The 20,943-nt window shown below is 31.4% G+C and overlaps 1 protein-coding gene and 1 long non-coding RNA gene across 2 annotated transcripts in view; one reads left to right on the plus strand and one right to left on the minus strand.

Moving 5' to 3' along the window:
* LOC100575043 overlaps positions 1-20,943 on the minus strand; it is a gene marked incomplete at its 5' end in the record, with an annotated part of 207,893 nt that overhangs the window by 45,390 nt on the left and 141,560 nt on the right. The window contains one exon of the mRNA XM_029487337.1: positions 7,456-7,688. Coding sequence (XP_029343197.1) covers positions 7,456-7,688 — 233 coding nt within the window. The remainder of the gene's footprint in view (positions 1-7,455; positions 7,689-20,943) is intronic.
* Positions 9,832-20,223, plus strand: LOC107883915. Its single transcript, XR_001679580.2, has 2 exons — positions 9,832-13,573; positions 19,516-20,223. It is a non-coding gene; the product is annotated as an uncharacterized LOC107883915 (long non-coding RNA).

Genomic DNA, 20,943 nt, shown 5'->3' on the forward strand with positions numbered 1-20,943 from the left:
TATATTATTACAGTGATTTTCACCTTAAAATCTTCACGAGGTCGTTTAATACAATATTGTAAATCAATTAAAATAACGAGAGAATCTGCACAGTACTTTTCATAAAATACAGAACAATTTCAATTACCTTAACTTAATCACAGCTCATTCCTCGCCGAATAGTGTAATGTGTGATTTAATCGTGAATACGAAGCTTTATACCAGTATCGCAAGAATGCTACGTAAAAGACAATTAATTATATGGCGATAATATTATGCACGAACAATATCTTTAACTTATTTGATCCAAAGTGTTTGTGGTTGAGAATTCCTACTTTAAGAGTTAATATAGACTGCACCCTCTCATTGAAATACTACCCTTGAAGGACAACTTGTGATTACCCAACCACAGCCACCTTAGGAAAACGACCAAAATGTTCGTGCCATTCTACCATATTCAAAACATAGAAAATAACCATTAAAAAAACGTATGTGAGAAAGAATAGCAAAATGCTTTAAAAATAATGCAGAAGAGTGGCTTTCACATTCGTTGGTTAAAAATAAAACCGATTGACAGAAAAACTTTTCATAGACATATTAATTATAATATAATAATATCCTGTCACTATTCTAGAATTATATTTACATGTGGATTTAAATATTATTTTCGTCATAAATAAAAAAAAGATACAGTGGTCACGAACATGAAAAAAAAAGTTAGGTGTATATTTTTATTTATATTTAAATAGCAATATATAGCAAACTAGCTGATCCCGTGCACTTCGATGCCCGTTACCAACTCTATACGACTCAAACTTTGTTCAATTCGTTATTTAATATTCGGTGTATGGTGTTCAAAACTTATCTTAACTTTTCCGTTGCCCGGGATAGAAATTCTGATTCGCAGCAGAAGGTATTATCAGGTAGGCAATCTACCTGTGGTAGATTGCGGACCCCACGCTGTTTGTACGTAAGTGTATGATTTAACTCTAAAGTATTAAAGTTATACCACGTTTGTCGTATTCCACCTATGGTGGAATAATTTAACCAATTAATACAAAATCCTAATCCAACCTGACGTCCTAACCGTACTAATATCAGATGAATAAAAATCAACCAAATTTAACCATTTTTAAATTAGCCTGTCTTCTTCCTAGAGGTATAATCTACACACAAATATTCATTTATATATATTGACATAAAATAATTAACAAACATGCCCGATTAACACTGTTGCGTCACTGTTGTATTTTTTACATCCAGATTGTCTACTGTTCCCGTATATTTTCCTAAAATTTTCTTTCGTAAAAACCTTCTCCTGGCAATTACGAACATCCCAAAAAAAATTTGAGCCAAATCGGACCAGCCGTTCTCCATTGTTGAGGTAACGTACATTTTTCGCGCTCCATTTTTATATATAGGTATAGATAATAATAATTGTATTATTATTTACAGTGTGGTTGATTATAGTTTAATTAAATATAAGTGATAGAAATAAGTCTTAATATTATGTGATATTGTGAATTTATTAATTCTGCGTATTGATGAATTTTATTCTGAATTCAAAATAAGCGAAATACAATTTTCATTCATCAAGACAATACCACTACTATTGCAAATTTATGATTTTATTTCAAATATTTTAGATGGTTTATATTTTATGGTACATAATATTATAACTGGTTTTTAAATGTTAGCATTGATTTCAAATTTGAGGGAAAAACTATGGATTTGATCAAACTCAATGCTTTTAAAATAGTTGAATATGATATTTTTATTATAAAAAGTTTATTTTGCATAGGTACATATTTTTTTCTAATACTAAATCATATTTTTTTTATACACATGAAGCTTATTTAATATTTTTATATTTATTGTTAGGGCAGCAACGTATTTTTTTAATACAATTTTAATATTTTACGAACATTATTTATTGGTACCTTTCATACCGTGTACATTGTTGGAAATTTATTTTATTATCATAATGTTTTGCGCCGTTTGGTATATTTTTGAATTTTTGAACAAATTTTCCTTTTTCTAAGTGCTTAAGTGCACGTACATTTAATTATACATGGTTGTTTTAGCGCATTTAAAATGCAATACATAGGTCTTTGGGTGACTGTCAATAAATCAATTTTACAATTTACGGAAACCTCCGGCAACCTCCAACGACAGCGTGCCACAATAACCGTGCTATGTGGTACAATATTTCATACAACGATGCGTTTGATACGGTCACGTATTCGTGTTATTATGGTGTATTAAAAACAAAAAAAAAAAACGTTAAACCCTAAATTGAAAATGGTCGTTTATATAACATTATAGACTGTTATTGGGATGATAAAAGGAGACAAAATGTCACTATAAAATTATTGTATACACGTATAATATGGTGGGAGGCCAAATAAAACCTGGAGATATTTCAACGACAATAAAATATAGCCGGATATATATTACCTACCCACTTGGTAAAATAACACCGGGCTAATAATCACTGCCACGTCGGTAAACATTTCTCACCGTGCAGAAAAAGGCTTTTTTTTCTAATTTGAAATGGTTTTTTATGTTCGCTCTCTTATTTGCATTCTATTCACGTGGAGTTCTTTTTTAGCATGTTTTTTTGGGGGGATGCACTGACTATAAATATAAGGGGTGGTGATGGTGACGGTGAAGATATCCTAGACCGGGACTCTCGCGTTTATTTTAGTTATTTAAAAGTTTTCGTTTGCTTTCCACTTTCTAGTATACGAGTATAAGGTGGTGGGTAAGTCATTTGAAGGACGCCAACGAGTTCGTTCCAATTTACGATTCGAATAAAATGCAGTTCGTTCTGAAGTAGATCAAAATTATGCACACGTTTTTATGTATGGGAACTAATTCCGTATTTCCTCTATTTAAAAAAGTGCTCATCAACTTTAGCAAAAAATGAATCCTCCACTGCTTCCGTTTTCACAACACAATAGTCTTATTTTCCAGATTGTCTTTTCAATGTGACAATACTGTTCTAATTGTCACAGAGATACCCGTGATAAAAGTATGCGTAATAATAATATAATATTATTTAAACTAACTAAAACACTTATTTATTATAATAATTTAATAATTTATTACAGGTAGAAAGAAAATTAGTAGTACCTAAAGTAAAACATAGATAATGATATATCGTGATAATAACATGTCTGTCACGATATAACTTATTCTCGATGGTTAAGCGCACACGTCATGTGCTAAAACCAATTATTTTAGAATTTTATTTTATTTTATATCGTTCATAACAGTTTTTTTTTTTTTAAATGTACCTAAATGTTCGAAATAAAATTGTTTTGGAACGTTAAACGTTTAAAATACATTTAAAATGTGGTCACCGAATAATAATTCGAAAATGTGATTTGCTCAAAGTGTTGAACCATTGACATTCGCGCTTAATACCTGCATAACATGTACGGGAGCGTGGCATAATAAATGCGACTTTTTGAATAACGTAACGAATTTTGGACTAAATTCGGAATAAACGAAATGAGACTCAGCGCGCCATCTAAAGACCGACGAGCACGGAATGTGGAAATCTATTACAACACTCAGTACAAGCGCATAGCTGGGTCTTATGGCTCTCAACGACAACAATTTATATTCGCCGAGTGACTGCAGCAGCAGCCGTTTCACTTCAATTTAAACCTATACATAGCAATAATAATTTTGCGTCCTTATATACTATATAGCTATATATATAATAAGTATATATAATATATAGCTATGCCAACATTATAACCGTGGTTCGCTATACTGGCTAAATTCGCGTTTTTATAAATCAAGTAAGTACATATTATTATTATTATTATTATTATTATTATTATTATCAAAACGAACCAAATCGGTCCAAAAATTTAAGAGAATACGTCGTCATAACGGGGCTCGATTTTCAATGCATTGAATACTTTTTTGTCACGCTTGCACGGAAAGTCTGGTTTTCGACCACGGTTGAAGCGTTTGAAAGCAACCTTTTTCCGTCCAGCGGGCGGAAAAGAGGAAATCCCCAAAAGTGCCGGGCGGAAAAGAGGAAATCCCCAAAAGTGCCGGGCGGAAAAGAAGAAATCCCCAAAAGTGCCGGCCGCCGGGCTCGTATCCACTGCACAACCAGAAACTAAAATGTATACCTACCCTGGTCCTTCCAAAACATAAACTTTTGGTTACATCTTAAATTTATAGTATAACCTCCTTGCATGACGCATTATCATTTAAACATATTTTGTAGAATAGTCTATAATTGTTGCATAGATCCCTGCATAACCTTTTCCATGAACGCAGGGGCGTGACAAAAAAATAGTATGTGTGGCTCGCGCGGGAAGGCCATTTCCCACCCTTGCCACACAATATACTATTTTTTTTACCTGACGCGATATGCTTTTCAAGCTGAAAATGTGTTTCGAGCACAGTGATTTTACCTCAATAAGCAACTATCACATTTTTCGTGGTTAAAGAAGATATTATAGTTAGAGCGTTCTTTCATGTATGTGTTTAGAGGAATATGTCAAATAAAAGATGTTAATTTGTTGATTACGCCTGTCGATCTTAGTATAATTTCCACTTCAAAGGAAATATATGAATCATAGATGTATAGTATAGGTATAAGTAACCATTAGTTGTATATATACCTGCAGGAAATTAGAAAACGTTTGCATTTTATTCGTTTCTGTGGTGATACAATGGTGTTTTATTTAATGCATTACAAGGAGTAAGATCCACCAGCAATTAATTCCTCGAAATAGTTATTAAATAATTATTCTGTTGTTTTATAAAAATAAAAAATAAATTTTTTATAGTGCATATTTTGAGTTTTTAGATTTACGGTCGTAAATAATGCAATTCTATAAGAAGGGCTGCGCATTTGTAAGAAAGTTACAAATTTTTCATATGCATTTATGAAACTTTTATTTTGCATTATTTTACAATTATTATTATATAAGTTTCATTTAATGATTTCTACAGTAATGATAAATTTGTTTATTTCTTTATTTTAGGGGTACGCGTCTTCTATATGTTTAGCTAACCTGGATATAGTTTTAAGCGCCCCTATATCATAGAGACTTTGACATATATGCTGAACTCAGTAAAGACGGTATTCAACATGAATATCTCAAAATAAACACTTTAGTTCAATCGAAATAAATTATAAATCATTTTAAATAAGTCATAACATTAGATACGTGTTATGTTCTTTTTAAACTTTTTGATCCAAAGACGATCGTTTTAAAATGCAAACTTTCGATGAGATTATTTTTACTCTCGGCTTGGTTTCTCAGTTGAATATTATAAAAACAAACATTTTATAAACTTTCTATGTAAAGTTTAATTTCTTAAAAATGTACATTATTTAATATACTTAAGTAAAATCTTGATTCACTGAATCAAATATTCGAAACAGTTTTTATTTTTGATGTATACTGTTTTTTGATATTAACTCTTTTAAAACTATCTTAATGTTAGTGTTAGTATTTACAATATATATGTATTTTTAAATGAAGTGAAAATGAAAACAATAAGGATAACAATATTGTTGGTCTTGCATATTACATCAAATTCCAAATCAAGCGTTTGATTTGCAAAGAACATTTTTAAGAAAACAGCTTAAAAAATTAAAATCATAAAATTACATGTTCAACGAATACTTTAAAAAAAATAAAAATAATACAAATATGCATACTTATGCGTAAAGTATAAAACGCGTGAACTATACTTCTACTAGTAGCGGTGACGTCAGTTCTCAGTAATGTACTCTTTAACCAATTCACTTGGAACTTAGAGCTATTCGGATAAGCAAACGTAAATTATATTATATATATAAACATAAACATTGAATGTTTATGTCTTTGTTATCTATGGACTCAAAAACTACTAAACCATTTTCAATAAAAGTTACATTTCTTTAGATTCGGGGATGGTTTATGTAGCTCCGTTTTTCAACCCATACAATATGTTATTATAGAGTGGCATCAAGTAGCTGACACTTTTGTTTTAGTTCAGCTCATGAAAAACAAATGTTTTTATTTATACATAGGTTTGCCATTGATTTTATGTAAAAATAAAGTTATTTTTATTGAATATAATTGTTTGTATTAAGTATATTACATTTTATCATTCAAACTGATAAATCTATTCGATATAAATGAAATTGAATAACAGCAGACTATTATAATATATAAAGGGTAAAGTGGTGGGGGGGGGGGCGGAGTGGTCGAGTGGACTAAGGCGTTGGTTGTGACACGCACCCGTTGCCGGTTTGTACTCGGCCACGGGTGGAATTTTTCTTTGGCAGTCGCGGTGTCCGGAGAGAGAGGCCGCCATCCCCCACCCGGACATGGCAGATACCTACGGGTGCCCACTTAAAAATTCTGCCCAAAAACAAACACACACGTGTTCAAAACCTACAGTACCCTTCCCAACAGTTTCCACTGCAGGCTAATGACCTTAGTTTGTCGAAGCCTCAGCCAAAAAAAAAAGGTAAATTTTATGGTTTTAGTGCGAACCGATTTTGACAATTCAAAGAAGGTTTAGATAATAGATTGAAACAGTTATTTTAGGGTGGCTTCCCTCTATAATTAATATTCATGACTCATATTAGTTTATTTCTGCTTCTAATTAATAACACGTGAGATAAAAAAAGCTACCTATTAGTTATTACAATCCACTACAGGTGGATTGCCCATCTCGGATTTAATTATTCCCGGACAAAGACGGATATTACAGCTAGTTATGTTATATTTATATCATATTGAAATTTTGTTTTAAATAATAATACTTTTTTGAAAACGTTTAAATAATATTAACGACATCGGAACGGTAATCTCCGAACGACCTTATCGATGTTAGACGTGATATTATAATAATGTCTAACGAATAACGCAAAACGCGATACCATACATTTATTTAAATTGTTGAACAAGAAAACATATTATTATTATGTTTCACGTCATAGTTATATTGTAAATGTAAGCATTACGTGCATGCGATTACAACCGAAGGTAAGTTTAGCGTCGGTGGAAAAATATCTCATCGCACACGACTACTCCACAATTTCACTCTATCCCATTCCCCGACAAGCGTGTCATTTTGATTTTATATCAACCGATTTTCGTATCCCGTCGAGTGGAATATCTTTAAAATGTAAGTTTTGCGACGAGTTTTAATCGAAAATTAAACCACCTCTGGGTATATTGTCATCGTAAGGCGAAACCCGACGACAAACCACGGTAGTGGTATAGTTTTAGTTGCGGTGGTGGTAAATCATTATGCACATTGCGTTGAGAAGGAGTGGTAGTCGATAAATAAAAAAGTAAGTAGTTCAAAGTTTAATGGGACGCGACGGGCCAAGAGGGGAGGAAACCACAAATTCACGACGTATACTAATAATAATATATACATAATAATAAACACGTACATAATATTATGCAATATATACATGGAACTTGGAAAACTTACTTTTGAGTACATGAGGCTCAGCGGCAAACTCATAGCAATCGACAGCAACCACACGAACACGATCTTCAATATCACCCTTCGCCGCGTCTTGTTCCGGCCAAATTTCATCGGATACCTCAGGCTCAAGTACCGGTCCACGCTGATCGTGCACAAGTGCATTATACTTGCGGTGCAGAACAATACGTCCAGACATATCCACGCCAGACAGTACACGGGGGCGAACGGAAACTCTCCTGTGAAACGGAAGAAAACCAATTTATATTATAATCGAATCGCCTAAACCATAATAACATGATAATATTGAATGATATATATATATATATTTTTTTGTTCAAAAGTAATGTGTAGGTACTTAATACATTAAATTAAAATTATTTACAATTCTTTTATTTCTACTGCCGGGTACTTTTTTGGGGGATTTCACATATTATTAGAAAAACGAAAAAAATGTCTGATAATTTTAGCGTCCAAAACATTGTGGGTACGTACATTTGACTACGTTGATCCATAATAATACATTTTTAGAGTAGGTGCAAAACAAACAATTACAGAGTATCACAGAGTTCCTCTGTCACGCAACTTCCTTATCTAATAATATAACTAGCAATATTGTTTCACTGTTCGATAAAATATAAACTATATCTTCAATTTCAGAAAAATATTCTGCTACCTATGAAATTATAATTAAGGAAAGCCATAGGTACATTGTATTAATTCTATTTTACTATCATAATATACAAATATACCTACTTAATATAGGTAAGCACATGTGCATTGAATGAGAAAACGCGTGTTATTTTCAAAAACCCAAACATTATATTTTCCGTATTTAACGTAAGTTTTATTTAATTTCACACAATTTAAACTGTGAAACGTTCTACAAAAACTTATTATTTTGTCTACTATTTAATTGTTTTCAAGGAGCATAAATGAGCATTTTGATGGTTTGTAACTTCGTGATAATGTTAGACGGTGTATGATACCACTCCCACACAGCATTTTAATATTTCCCAACTACGGTATAAATATTTTCAGGAAAACAATATAGTTGTCAAAATATTTAAAAAAGTTGCGTAAATAATAAGGAAATATTTTATTTATATTTTTTGGCCAAGAAGTTCACTTTTTAAAAATATTTTGTAAAAAACATTCACATTTTAATCATATTTTTTTAAAAAACATTTTTATGGAAACATTATAAAAATATTAAGTCAACATTTCTGTGCAATATTTTATTGTTTTATGAGAATAAAATACTTATACAATATTATTAGTCAAATATTCATTATTCAAGCACTCCAAAATATTCACAAAATATTATCATTTCCCAAATGCTGTGTGGGCTAAAACTCGACGTAGTAATTGTGTTCAAACATTCACACAGCTTTTTCTTTTATCAAAATTATTCATTTTGTACTAGATACTTATAGACCAGTCGATAAATATTTATAGTCACCATGTTGAAAACATCTTCGATTTCAATTAATGATTTAATAATACTGAAGCGGAAGTTATATATTATGTATCATTACACTGAGCCATTATATAGAACGAAGCGGTGTTTTGTATTTGCCAGTCGAAAAACGATGTATGCACACTATTATACGACGTGCATTGTATATTATATTGCAATATTCTTTAAGTGACAGTGAGTGGGACGTGTTCACAAACCGTCTATAATATTATAATTAATTGCGACCCATAACATGTTATGTGACTACCTACTGTTGTTATAATATATGTATACACGTTTCCATTTACAACGCGTTCATAAAATATTATAATAATATGGAACCTTACAATACATTTTGCCAATACGCTGTGTGTAATACAAGTTTTCTTGGAAAACATACACATCTTATTTTGATATTTTGTAATCGAAAATCACATTTTATCATATTTCCGGTTAGATCATATATTATAAATTATAAGAGAATATTCAATATGTATGCATTAGTCATAAATCAAATTTTATTTTATTTACTAGAAAATAAGTTATTTTAATGAAATACATTAATCATTCTATCGAGCTTAAGTATAGTTAATATAGAAGTCAAACATTTGTTTGACTAAACGAGGTATATTATTGAATTAATTGTTAGAATTCACTAAGCTACGAGGTCTTAGATGGACTTGAGAAAAAAATAACAGTAAAATATGAAATATAATACAATGAATGTGTACATTTCAATTGTAATCATAACAGTATTAAATGTATACTGAACTACTAAAATTCTTTAAAATTTTATACATTTATAATGAATATGTTTGATAGATATAATATATTTTATTTTATTCTTATTATAGTATATTATGTTTGATAATATATTATATATTATGATTAAATCGAAGAATAACTTATACATGTTATATATCGATGAAAACTAATACACCAATCAAATGTAATGTTTATAAAAGCGTATGATCCATACAATATCTGCATGTGTATGTGTCTGATAAACAGTATCCAATTTCATGCAATTTTCTTCTGCGGTAATGTGTATTAGTATGGCTAATGGGTATTACAATCATTTATTTATAAAAGTCCTAATTTTAATAAGACGGTTATGACAAAAAAATTAAAAAGATTTGTACTGTATATTAACCATCTTGTGAAGTTATGATTTTGAATTTCGGATAATAAGTAGATTGACAATATTGAGTACGTATAATGTATATACGGAAAATCTATTGTATATGAGCTATTTTATATGAACTATGAATACTTATCCCTTGTTCAATTATAATATATTTGAAAGTTATTAGCAAGTTATATTTTTACAATAAAGCAAAGTGCAGATGAGTATTGAAATGGAGGTCATTTATAATTTTGAATATTGCCTTATGAATCTATTCATTGATGGAACTTCATGTAGTGTGGCTGTATTTATTTACAAATAATATATATTATATGCAACATACATTATTATCACTTATAAATCGAAATATTTCATTGTTTTACAATCCGTGTTGAAGTTCTGGAGTACTATTTCTAAATTACATTTTTTACAAATAACTAATTATCTTATTTACTTTACTAAGTAATTAACTACTACATGCGTCACATATTTAATTTACGCTAAAGGTGTGTCTACAATGCATATTTTTTCAAATATTTAAAGAATCTCTCATCACACGAACTATATCGTAATTCAAGTAATATTGAAAAATATTATACATATTGTATTAAACGTTGTGTCGACACGGTGATATTATTTTATAAATACGACGACAAACTGTAGGACGATAATTTTGTTGTACGACGTGTAAGCCAAGCCCGTATTGTATTTTTATAACAACTTGCGTTATTATATTTTTATATAAAATCGTATAACGGTCCATAGAATAGATTTCTTTGCTTTATGGCATTCAACACAATACAAAAATATTACTATACGTTTTCCGCGCAATTTGAAATAATAATAATTACTCTAATTAATGCGCTCCCGCCGGCCAACTATTTTTTATTTTTTTTTAAAAAGTCACACAAAATTTAATAGTGATATTATACATTAAACGAGTACGTCTCCGTTGTATAGTGACTACATTGCGTTAGGGCCCATACCGTAGGTATTTTTACACCTTTGAAATTATTACGGGTTTACGATCTACAATGCAATATTATAATAACACAATGCTTTAATTTCTTATAGGAAATCCATTGTTGATTTTAATAATAATTTTCCTATCCTGGAACACACTCCGCACCCTCCTGTAAACGCATACCGTATAAATCACAAAACGTTTCGGGCATGAACTCGGCCCAGTGTAATAATAATATTGAATAATTTTGTTTGTAAAATGTTATCATATTATTATAATAGTATAATACAACGAAAGAGAAACTGACATTTTTTTCTTCAAGGAGCACTGCATAGGCAATTTGTCTTGTTAGACGTTGAATATAATATTATTATGTAAATGACTGTTGGCTCGTGTAAGCCGTTTATCATGATGTTCAAAAATATTCGTTCGCATTTAGGTAAATATATGTTATTATTTTTCCCATGTCAGTGAAATTATAATACTTTTTAATCCTATATAATAATAATATTATGTATAACGATATAAAAAAAATACGCCATTTTGCTTACTATACACTCAACAAGCACAGGGCTGAAAATATTTTTCCAGGGACTCCTCCTTACCAATTTATTCCTAAATACAATATTATTATTGTTATTAATTGTTTGACAGTCAAATGTTAAATGTAATAATTGTTCAAAAATAATAATATTTAAAAGATCAGAAATTTCGACAATTCCATGCTGTTGAAGAACAACGGTGGTTTTGACAAATATTTGAATCTATAGAGGAATAATATTGTTAACGGTATTTAGGTTATTTTGTTGCTGTATGTTTTATGCCTCATACACGACTGAAATATGTCTAAAACATGTCTAAGACCTGAATTTCTTGGAATTCTTATCATCACATACCAACAAATAGCATAGATGAGTCTCAGTTTATCCAAATCTGGGCGAGATATCGTCGAGGACTTGTATTCTTACTATATTATTGCTCAGTATTTTTGGCCGTTTACTATGCCGTTATTCACAATAATTACAATAATTGTTATAATTATTATAAGTCAACTAGAATAGTAGTAAAACAATTTAAAGAAACAACTAGATAGGTAATAACAATATTTTCTAAGGAATTTTCGGTTATAGATTTGCTATTTGCATTTTTGTTTTTTTTCGGAGTGGACCATCTTAAAAAAAAAAACCCGATTTCCGTGAAAATGAAACGCTCTAATGTCAAAGCATACTTTTCCTCTGAAGTTAAAAAGTTAGTACATATACATAGAGAGTATAATGGACTGACCCCGACGAATGCCAGTTGTTATACATTTGAAAGGAATGATAAATCATCGGATTTTGAAAAATGAATCTTAGCGCTGAGTTCGGTGGCATATAAATCGAAAAACGTGGTTTCAACTCAAGCTATGGGGCGTAATGCAATGTGTTTTAGTGTAGGTTTTCACGAAACGAGAATTGTATATAAGTACCTAACTAAAAAAAAAATTATATTTCACATTTTTATAAAATAATATGCGAATGTCTCAAAAAAGTTTTTTTATGAGATATACATATTATGATTTAAGTAGAAATCCGTTCGATTAATATTTAATACTAAATAGTACATTAAGTCTTCACGAATACGCGTAAACAAAATATTATCAATACCTACCCATTGTCTCAATACAATTAAAAAGTTGCCTATATATTGTGGCGCGGTGGTCGACTTCAATCACAAACGTGTTCTGAAGTCAAACATCAGCCGGTGTCACTAGTTGCCGGATGGGTGACCACTCAGGTTGTAGAGACAAATCCTCACCACATATACACGTGCTCTAACCTTACCCTCCCTTATAGTTAAATAGCTACAAAATAACCTTCAGGCTAATGATCATAGATGTCAAAGCCTTAACTAAATTTAAAAAAAAAAATAAATAAAAAATAAGGCTATGACAGTGAATTTGATTAATTCGTATAATATGATATTTAAAAAAAAAATTAGAATGACATAATATTATATATATTTGTTATTATTGTTTATTGCGTCTTCATTAGCTTCTCGCCGAAAATATTTCCTAGACGCTCAATCGACTGCTGACCGATCGTAACATTATAATATTGTTGTGCGTGACAAAAATTAAAGTCGAAAACGAATATTTGGTGTCTCGGTGTACAACAGTTCTCGACAGGATGATTGTCAGAAAGTAATAAAATGCGGTGCGAACAGGGTTAAGCAATTTTCTGGGAAATTCTTGGGGTGGCTTAAAGTGCCGCACTGCAGCTCGTGTCAAATGTCCTGAGGTATAAAATATGAATGGGCCACGCGCAACTTTGAAGAACCCTAAAATGCCAACGGCATCGGTTGGCGTCTAAGAAATGCACATCGTCTAACTCGTCCCGCCTCCCGCTCGGAATCCAAAAATAAAATAACTATTTTCGAGTCATAAGTTATTCACGATTTGTATAAATATAATATCGTCCGACGTCAGTTTGTGCTCGCACCGACGTCGACGTACTCGTCGTTTAAATTTTACCTGTTAATAATATTATGTCACACAGCAGATTGCAATTTCCCGACAACTACAGATTCGACGCGGGTAAAAATGTATAGGATAAAAATGAATTACGCTTCGATGGTTATAATTTTTTTTCTTTTTTATATACATGTTTTTATCGAAAATATAATATTTAGAACGCCTATACCCCGCGGGTTATTGCCTGCTATGAATTATAATAATAATAATAATGTTATATATTGTACGCCACGAATTAATAAACATTTATGAAAATTAATTTGCGCGCTTAATCCACTCGATGGTAAATATTATATTATACAGGTATTTATCCTCGTTTTAGTCGCACTTATTATTTATTTATTTCACGAAAAGGTATATTATACGAGGTTTTAATCCTCTCACGGAGCGTATATTATTATTATTATTATTATTAGTGTATATTAAATACGTGAAAACATTATGGGTACCTGCGCGTTATTAATTCGGGGGTTTTTCTTTTCGTTTGTTTGCGGCGCGCCACGCCGCGCCGTGGCAAACATATAAAATCACGTATTTGGTTTCCAGGTCGTTAACGATTTTGATGGTCGGTAAAGATTATTGTAATATTTTTCGATACTGATTATAGTACGTTGATGAATAATATACTGAGTGGAAGAACTCCGTTGTTTTTGTTTTACGTGGATGATACAGAAAAATTGATCAAAACAGTGGAACATATAATATAATATATATTATAGGTACCTATATCTACCTGCCGTGAATTGATTTTTTAGATAAATACTATTTTTTTCATTAAGTACTTACCTGGAAATGTTTTTAATAATTTGGTCATTACGAAACAACATTTAATAAAGAGAAATATATTCTTTATGGTTAATTTTTCTGTTTTTGTTTTTGATTTCATACTTTGAAGCAGAATATTTTTTCGAACGTATCAATACAATATAAACATTTAATACCGAATGAGTATTCAATTTTAATTGCAACTGATAAGTATTTATTTATTTTTTTTTTTTTTGAGCGAAGTGGAGTGGACCAAAAATTTTTTGGGGTACTACTATTCGTGGCAATCCACTCGGCATCATCCATCATCATCATAATAATTTATCTAAAATATGTACTTACGTATAATGTAATAATAAATTATAAACTATTATAAGTTATACACATTGGCGCAACTAGACATTTGAACTAAGGGGTGCTTAAGCTCCAAGTTTTTTTTGTGACTCAATAGGACCTAACACCAAAAGATTTTTTAGGGGGTGCTAATTTTGACTTAGGGGGTGCTAAGGACCCAAAGCACCCCCCCTAGTTGCGCCAATGGTTATACATCATAAACTATTCATTCCAAATCAAATGTGTGTGTGTTTACATATTTATAAACGTAAGTATACTGTTACCCAAATAATATATATAAAACTTAAAACATAATAACGATAAGAAATGTTGTACTTTTTGCCGAGTAAATTAGTCCTTACTTCTAAAAGAATCACTCACTGTATGTGTGTATAATTTTATATTATGTATAGCATTGTTGTAAAATACAAGTTAATAATACCTTGACATAGCCCAAACATCAAACAAAGGCGCCGCCACGGTAAATAGCACTTTTACGTGTTCAATATTATTATTTATTGAATTTTCAAACCGTGAAAAGTAAAACCCAGACAATATTATTATAGGTGCCTATATATACGTATAATATTATTGTTGTTCTCGTCAGTGTATTGTGCAGCGGCACCGACAAAACCTATCCACGCCAGGCGTTTTGAGTTAAAAATAAAATCAAAATTTAACCGACAAAAGGAGAATATCGCGATTAGGTCGTAAACGAGTTAGCGGCGGAAAACAAGCTGAGAAAAAAAATCGTAGATATATATCTCATTATATTGCGCAAGTTTGTGTGTGTGTGCATGCAGCGCGTTATTCCGATCGCCCACACCACCACCGCAATCGTATAAAACTCAATAAAAAGCTCATTAAGGCGTCCGCCGTCCGTAAGCCTCCAAACAGGGGTGGGCATAGGTGGCAGGTTAGGCAGCAACTGTATTCGACGACGATTACACATTATATGCGTCCGCCTCGGTTACACGTTTAGCGATAGCCGCCGAAGGGGGCGCAGTCGTTAGCAAAATAATAATAATAATGGTAGTCGAGGGCCACTCGTGTATAGTATAGTCGGATACTTTTTTTCCTTTGAGTCGACTTGGTGAAAAAGAAAAGTTGACGTATTGGTCGGTGTATTGGAGTTGATATTACCACGTGATATTACGCATGCGGTAAATTCGAGCCAACAGTCATTTGCATTCTGATTATTCATTTCGATTACGAATTTCCGAATGAAACAAATTTACATCTTTCCGCTTAACTATATATATATATATTGATAAATTGATTTAGACATGATATTATGACGTCTTATCGGTGACGAATGCAATTTATACGAATTTAGGCCAAATAAGTATACTCATGTCGTTTATCCGATTACCTTCATAATAAATATTATTATAATCACACTATACAAAAATATAAACAAACGGCCTTAATTTAGTATCCATGTTGGATCGCAAACCTAACACACCTAACATGAATTTGAGGCGTCCTATACTCATATCCATTTCTTTATCATCTATGCGCGTAACGCACAAACAATAATTCATTATTTTACATTCGAAATTATTGTTAAAAGAAATAATGTATGAAAACAATAAAAACAATATTGAGAATACAATTTCCTTATTTAAGTAGAATATAAAAATATAAAACCAACTTTGTTTTGAGAAACAAAAACCCATAAAAATGTAATCAAAATTACGAATAAAAATATAACACAAGTGGTTACCTAGTTAATAATTATTATGTTTTCGTTTATTATAAAGTTGATTGTTGGAAGGAAATAATTTTATGACACTCAAAATTTATTTAAATTGAATGATCACGTTAATGGGATTTTATTTTATGTTGAATAATAGTACACCTGTAATATTATTGTTGACCATGTTCAAAATAAAATATCATACAAGGGAATTTAATATTAATTTTACATTTGTTTTTAAAATTTCCAAAATAAGTTGTTGTCTAGATAAAACATATTATTATATTATTTACTTATGGTAATGTATTAATGGAAGTCCAGTGAATTCTTAATAACTGACGCTGGTGGTCTGGATAATATGTAATACTGTAATTATAGTACCGTACTGGTAGTGGATATATTTTATATTCTATAAGATCTCTATTGCAATACAAAATCAAATAGTTTTTTTTTTTTTTTATCAGGGTTAATGCTTCAACTACTAATGTCATTAGCCTGTGGAACTTTGGAGAAAAGTACTGTAGATTTGTTTACACGTGTGTGTTTGTTTTTGTTACAATTTTTGATTTGGGCACTCGTAGGTATCTGATATGCCCGGTCGGGGATGGCAGCCTCTCTCTCCAGACAGGTGCCCGGATAGAAGTACCACCCGTGACCGAGATTCGAACCGGTGACGGTGCGCATCGCAACTGACATCTTAGTCCACTCGGCCACTCCCTTCCCCTCAAATAGTTTTACTAAAGTCAAATTCCGAAAAATATTCCGAGTATTATTTTCGAAATCCCAAAAAATCTATATAATAATATATTTGTATCGATTTAAACGTAACGGGAAAAAATATTTGTATCATTGTAGGTGAGTGAAATTTTTTCACGTGTCCGTCGCGTTGATAAAAAACGGTCATTTAAGTCAACGTCATGTTGCAGCTGCTGCAGCGGTGAAGATAATTCAGATTAGCTTAAGTAAAAATAACTTTTATCCCGTTAAAGGCCCGTAACGTTGAAATCATAATGCAATAGTATTGGGTTTCCGCAGCGGCGTCCGGGTAGCGACGTGTGGACCGTAAAAATTGCGATTGAATAAAAGCAAACAAGCGACAAAAAAAATAAATATTTCAAACTGTGAGACAAACAAACACAACAAACAGCCACAACGCGTGATACTAGATTTCGATTATTCGTACATATTGATTATGTTTTATTTGCACAATAATAACAAACAAACAATTCTGACAGGATATTATATTATTATATTTCATCTGTACAGAGGCCGGATGTTACGGAATTGTTTCGTTCCGATCGACTCAGAGTAATACACCGCACACAGCCGGAGTTGAGATTGAGTTGAAAGCTGTAACGACAAGTTACATTTTGTGTGCTCAAAAAACTACTCTGAACGGAGCTCTGTTATGACAACGGACCGGCATCGAAACATTATCTGCAACGTTCATCAAACGGGGTGGAAAGACTGGCGAGGTAGGAGGGACTTTTAGAGGAAATACACAATTATATAGTAGGTAGTTCAAAAAAAAAACTGATCACTGCTGTAGACAATTATTACCGAAAATTTGCAAATATATTATTAACGACGGATTGAAAGATTTCGCACATGTACAAAAATTAAGTCACCACCAGGCGCGTTAATAGCTATCTATATTTCCAATTGCACAAAGAGTATAATGGTAGGGGAGGTGACTGTAACATTTGTTACGTGCTTTATATTTTATAAATTTTAAACTAAATACATACTTAAAAATTGACCAACACAATTAATTACACACTACATAGACATTTGACACCGTCCAAAATTATTTTTTAAGTATTTAATATTTTTGAAATTACACAATGTCATTTGACATTCATTGTATTGACAAGGTGGGACTCAAATATACAGTAATTAACTGCCATCTTCAAATAAACAGAAAATTATTAATTGAAATATAAAAATAATTTTAGAGTTGTAAACCAAACGTGTCTACTTATTTACGAAAAACCATCTCTCTCAAACCCCAAGCTACATACAACGTACTCGTAATATCCACAAGAAATCTTTCACTGGATAACTATAATAAATTAATTGGATGTTCCAACCACCGTATAAGACATTAGCGAACCATATTCCTTCTAAAGACTAAACCATTCGCGTCTCTGATACCACTCCATCATATCATAATCCATGGTTAGGATCGACGTGCTAGATGACCACGAACAGCTCACTAAAAATCTCCTCGTTGGTGAGTCGTAGGCAATACCAATACTCAAGAGGTTTCGTTTACTTTTTATATTTTACGCGGCAGACCAGTAGACGCATCTTGCCATCTCTGGTAATACAACAGGATCTTATTGTAAAATATGTCATAATATAGTGTCACACGTATTTTCTCAAACGTTAAAAAAAAATTAAAATTGTTTGTTATATCGTTAAGGTATAACAGTATGTATTTGATTTTTATATTATATTTTATATTTCGCCAAGATGTCTGAAACTGTTGAACACGTCGTTCTCTTTGCACGTGGATGTACAATCGTAGGAATAATATTATTATTACGTTTCTCATTCTGAATTGCAAAAACATTTTTTTAAACTCTCAATGTATGAGTGTTCGGCCCTTGCGTCCTTGAGTTGTGTTTTTCTCCGCCAGAACATAATATATACGTGTAATGATATTTTATAGGCACCATAATATATCTTTATATGTCTATGGGCTAGTTGTCCCAGCCATCACCCACTCCCGGCGTCCTCTACGATTGACTCAACAATATAAACGGGACGTATAATAATAATAATAATAATGTCGTGGGCTTTATTATTGTGCATATATCGGATCCCATTCGTTACAAATTCAGCCGCCGTCGTCGCATACAAAAGAAATATCGACATGGACGCTTATAATAATAGAATACCTATAGTTATAGTTACGTATGTCTATATAAAATAACGTTATGTATAAAAGGATAAGAAGTCTTTTTTTTCTTTTCTTTTTTTCATTATTACCTGCTTTTTTTCGTCATCGTCGTCGTCGTCGTCAACGGAACCACCGAGGTCCCCCGGGAAATCACGGTCCGGGAAATACGAATCCCCGAGCGGCGACTATATAGCCAACCGACTGGGTACTTACCTACCTCTCTGTCCGTCTACATATTATTATGTATAATTTGTAGGTGTATATATATATATATATTTAATAGTACACGTCTTATTATTACAGCGGATTGTCGGTCGGATGGACACACACGCGGTGGAGATCCGGACGAAGATGACGTCCACAACCTGATAGTTTAAATATTTATTTTTAATTTACACAATGTTTTTTAAATAATATTGTGCATAGCTGTACACACTTGAATGAACCCAAATAGTTTGATATTAGTTCAATGATAGCGTTATTAATAAATCGCATCGAGTGCGCGCGAGACTTGCACTGTAAACGTATATGTAAACAATTTTATTATAACGTTATGATGTAATATCAGGTACCTACGAACTGCAGCTTCGAGTAAGTCGGGAAATATGCATTACGTCCGATTTATGGCCATTTTAACGTAATAAAATTATATTCTCAATGAATAATTTTTTATCAATATTTTTATGTGTAGCTTTAGGTTATACCTAGGTACATAACTCATAAATTGTAATAATAATATGTACAATAAATATTATCATACATGTATGTTGTGTAAATGATAAGAAATTCCATCCGCTTTTTTTTTAGATATTATTGTTTGTAAATTCTTTATATTGTGTGAGCCATTATAATTATTATATTCATATTTAAATTTAAATATGGGTATACGTGTTGTTTTAAATGGCTTTACGAAGTAAATGTAGTACCTATATGGCATTATGTATTGATGAACTTCTTATACGTGCTGTTGATTTTAAATATAAAAAATAAATATTGAGATATATTATTGGATCTCGTTTATGAAGTTTTTTATACTCCAGGGGTCAAATGTGGCACTCAAAATAAAAGTTATAAAAATAACTATTTAATGAATGACTCCATAAGGTCAAGAATTCATTATTGGATCTTATTCTTAGTTAATTAAAAAATATAATATTAACAATAAATAAGACATATTTTAAAACATATTATGTACTTATACAAAGCCAATTGGTGGTGCAGTCAAAGATTAATGAGATCCCACTTTGGATCTCATGGAGTCCAACGCGTTAATATCTCGTTGATTTGGTTGTATTTGGTGACTAGAAAGTGATGACCGCCGTGCAATGTCTAAATACTAGTTACCCAAGCTACTACTTTCCCTTAACTTAATATTATAGTAGTAGTATACCATATGGAATGTCTTGAGCGAAAATAAAAAAGCAGGTAAGTGGATGTCGCTCTGCTGTACAGTAGGTTATAAGTGTGCCATTGTATAATGGATTGTATTAAACTTGAATTCAATGATATAATATCATTGTATAAGAAAAACGATTCTGAGCGGAGACGGTTTGTTAGTCTGAATATTTTATATTGTTATTATTTATTATATCATGTAAGTATAAGTTGAATTAATATTATAATTTTTTATTCGTTTCTATGGTGATAAACAAAGCGTTAGAAATTAAAATCCCATTTTTAGCGTTTTTTGGCAATAAATAACTATTGATAAAATCAAAAAATGACCTCTCT

Source organism: Acyrthosiphon pisum, chromosome A1 (assembly GCF_005508785.2).
Source record: "Acyrthosiphon pisum isolate AL4f chromosome A1, pea_aphid_22Mar2018_4r6ur, whole genome shotgun sequence".
Classification (NCBI taxonomy): Eukaryota; Metazoa; Arthropoda; class Insecta; order Hemiptera; family Aphididae; genus Acyrthosiphon; species Acyrthosiphon pisum.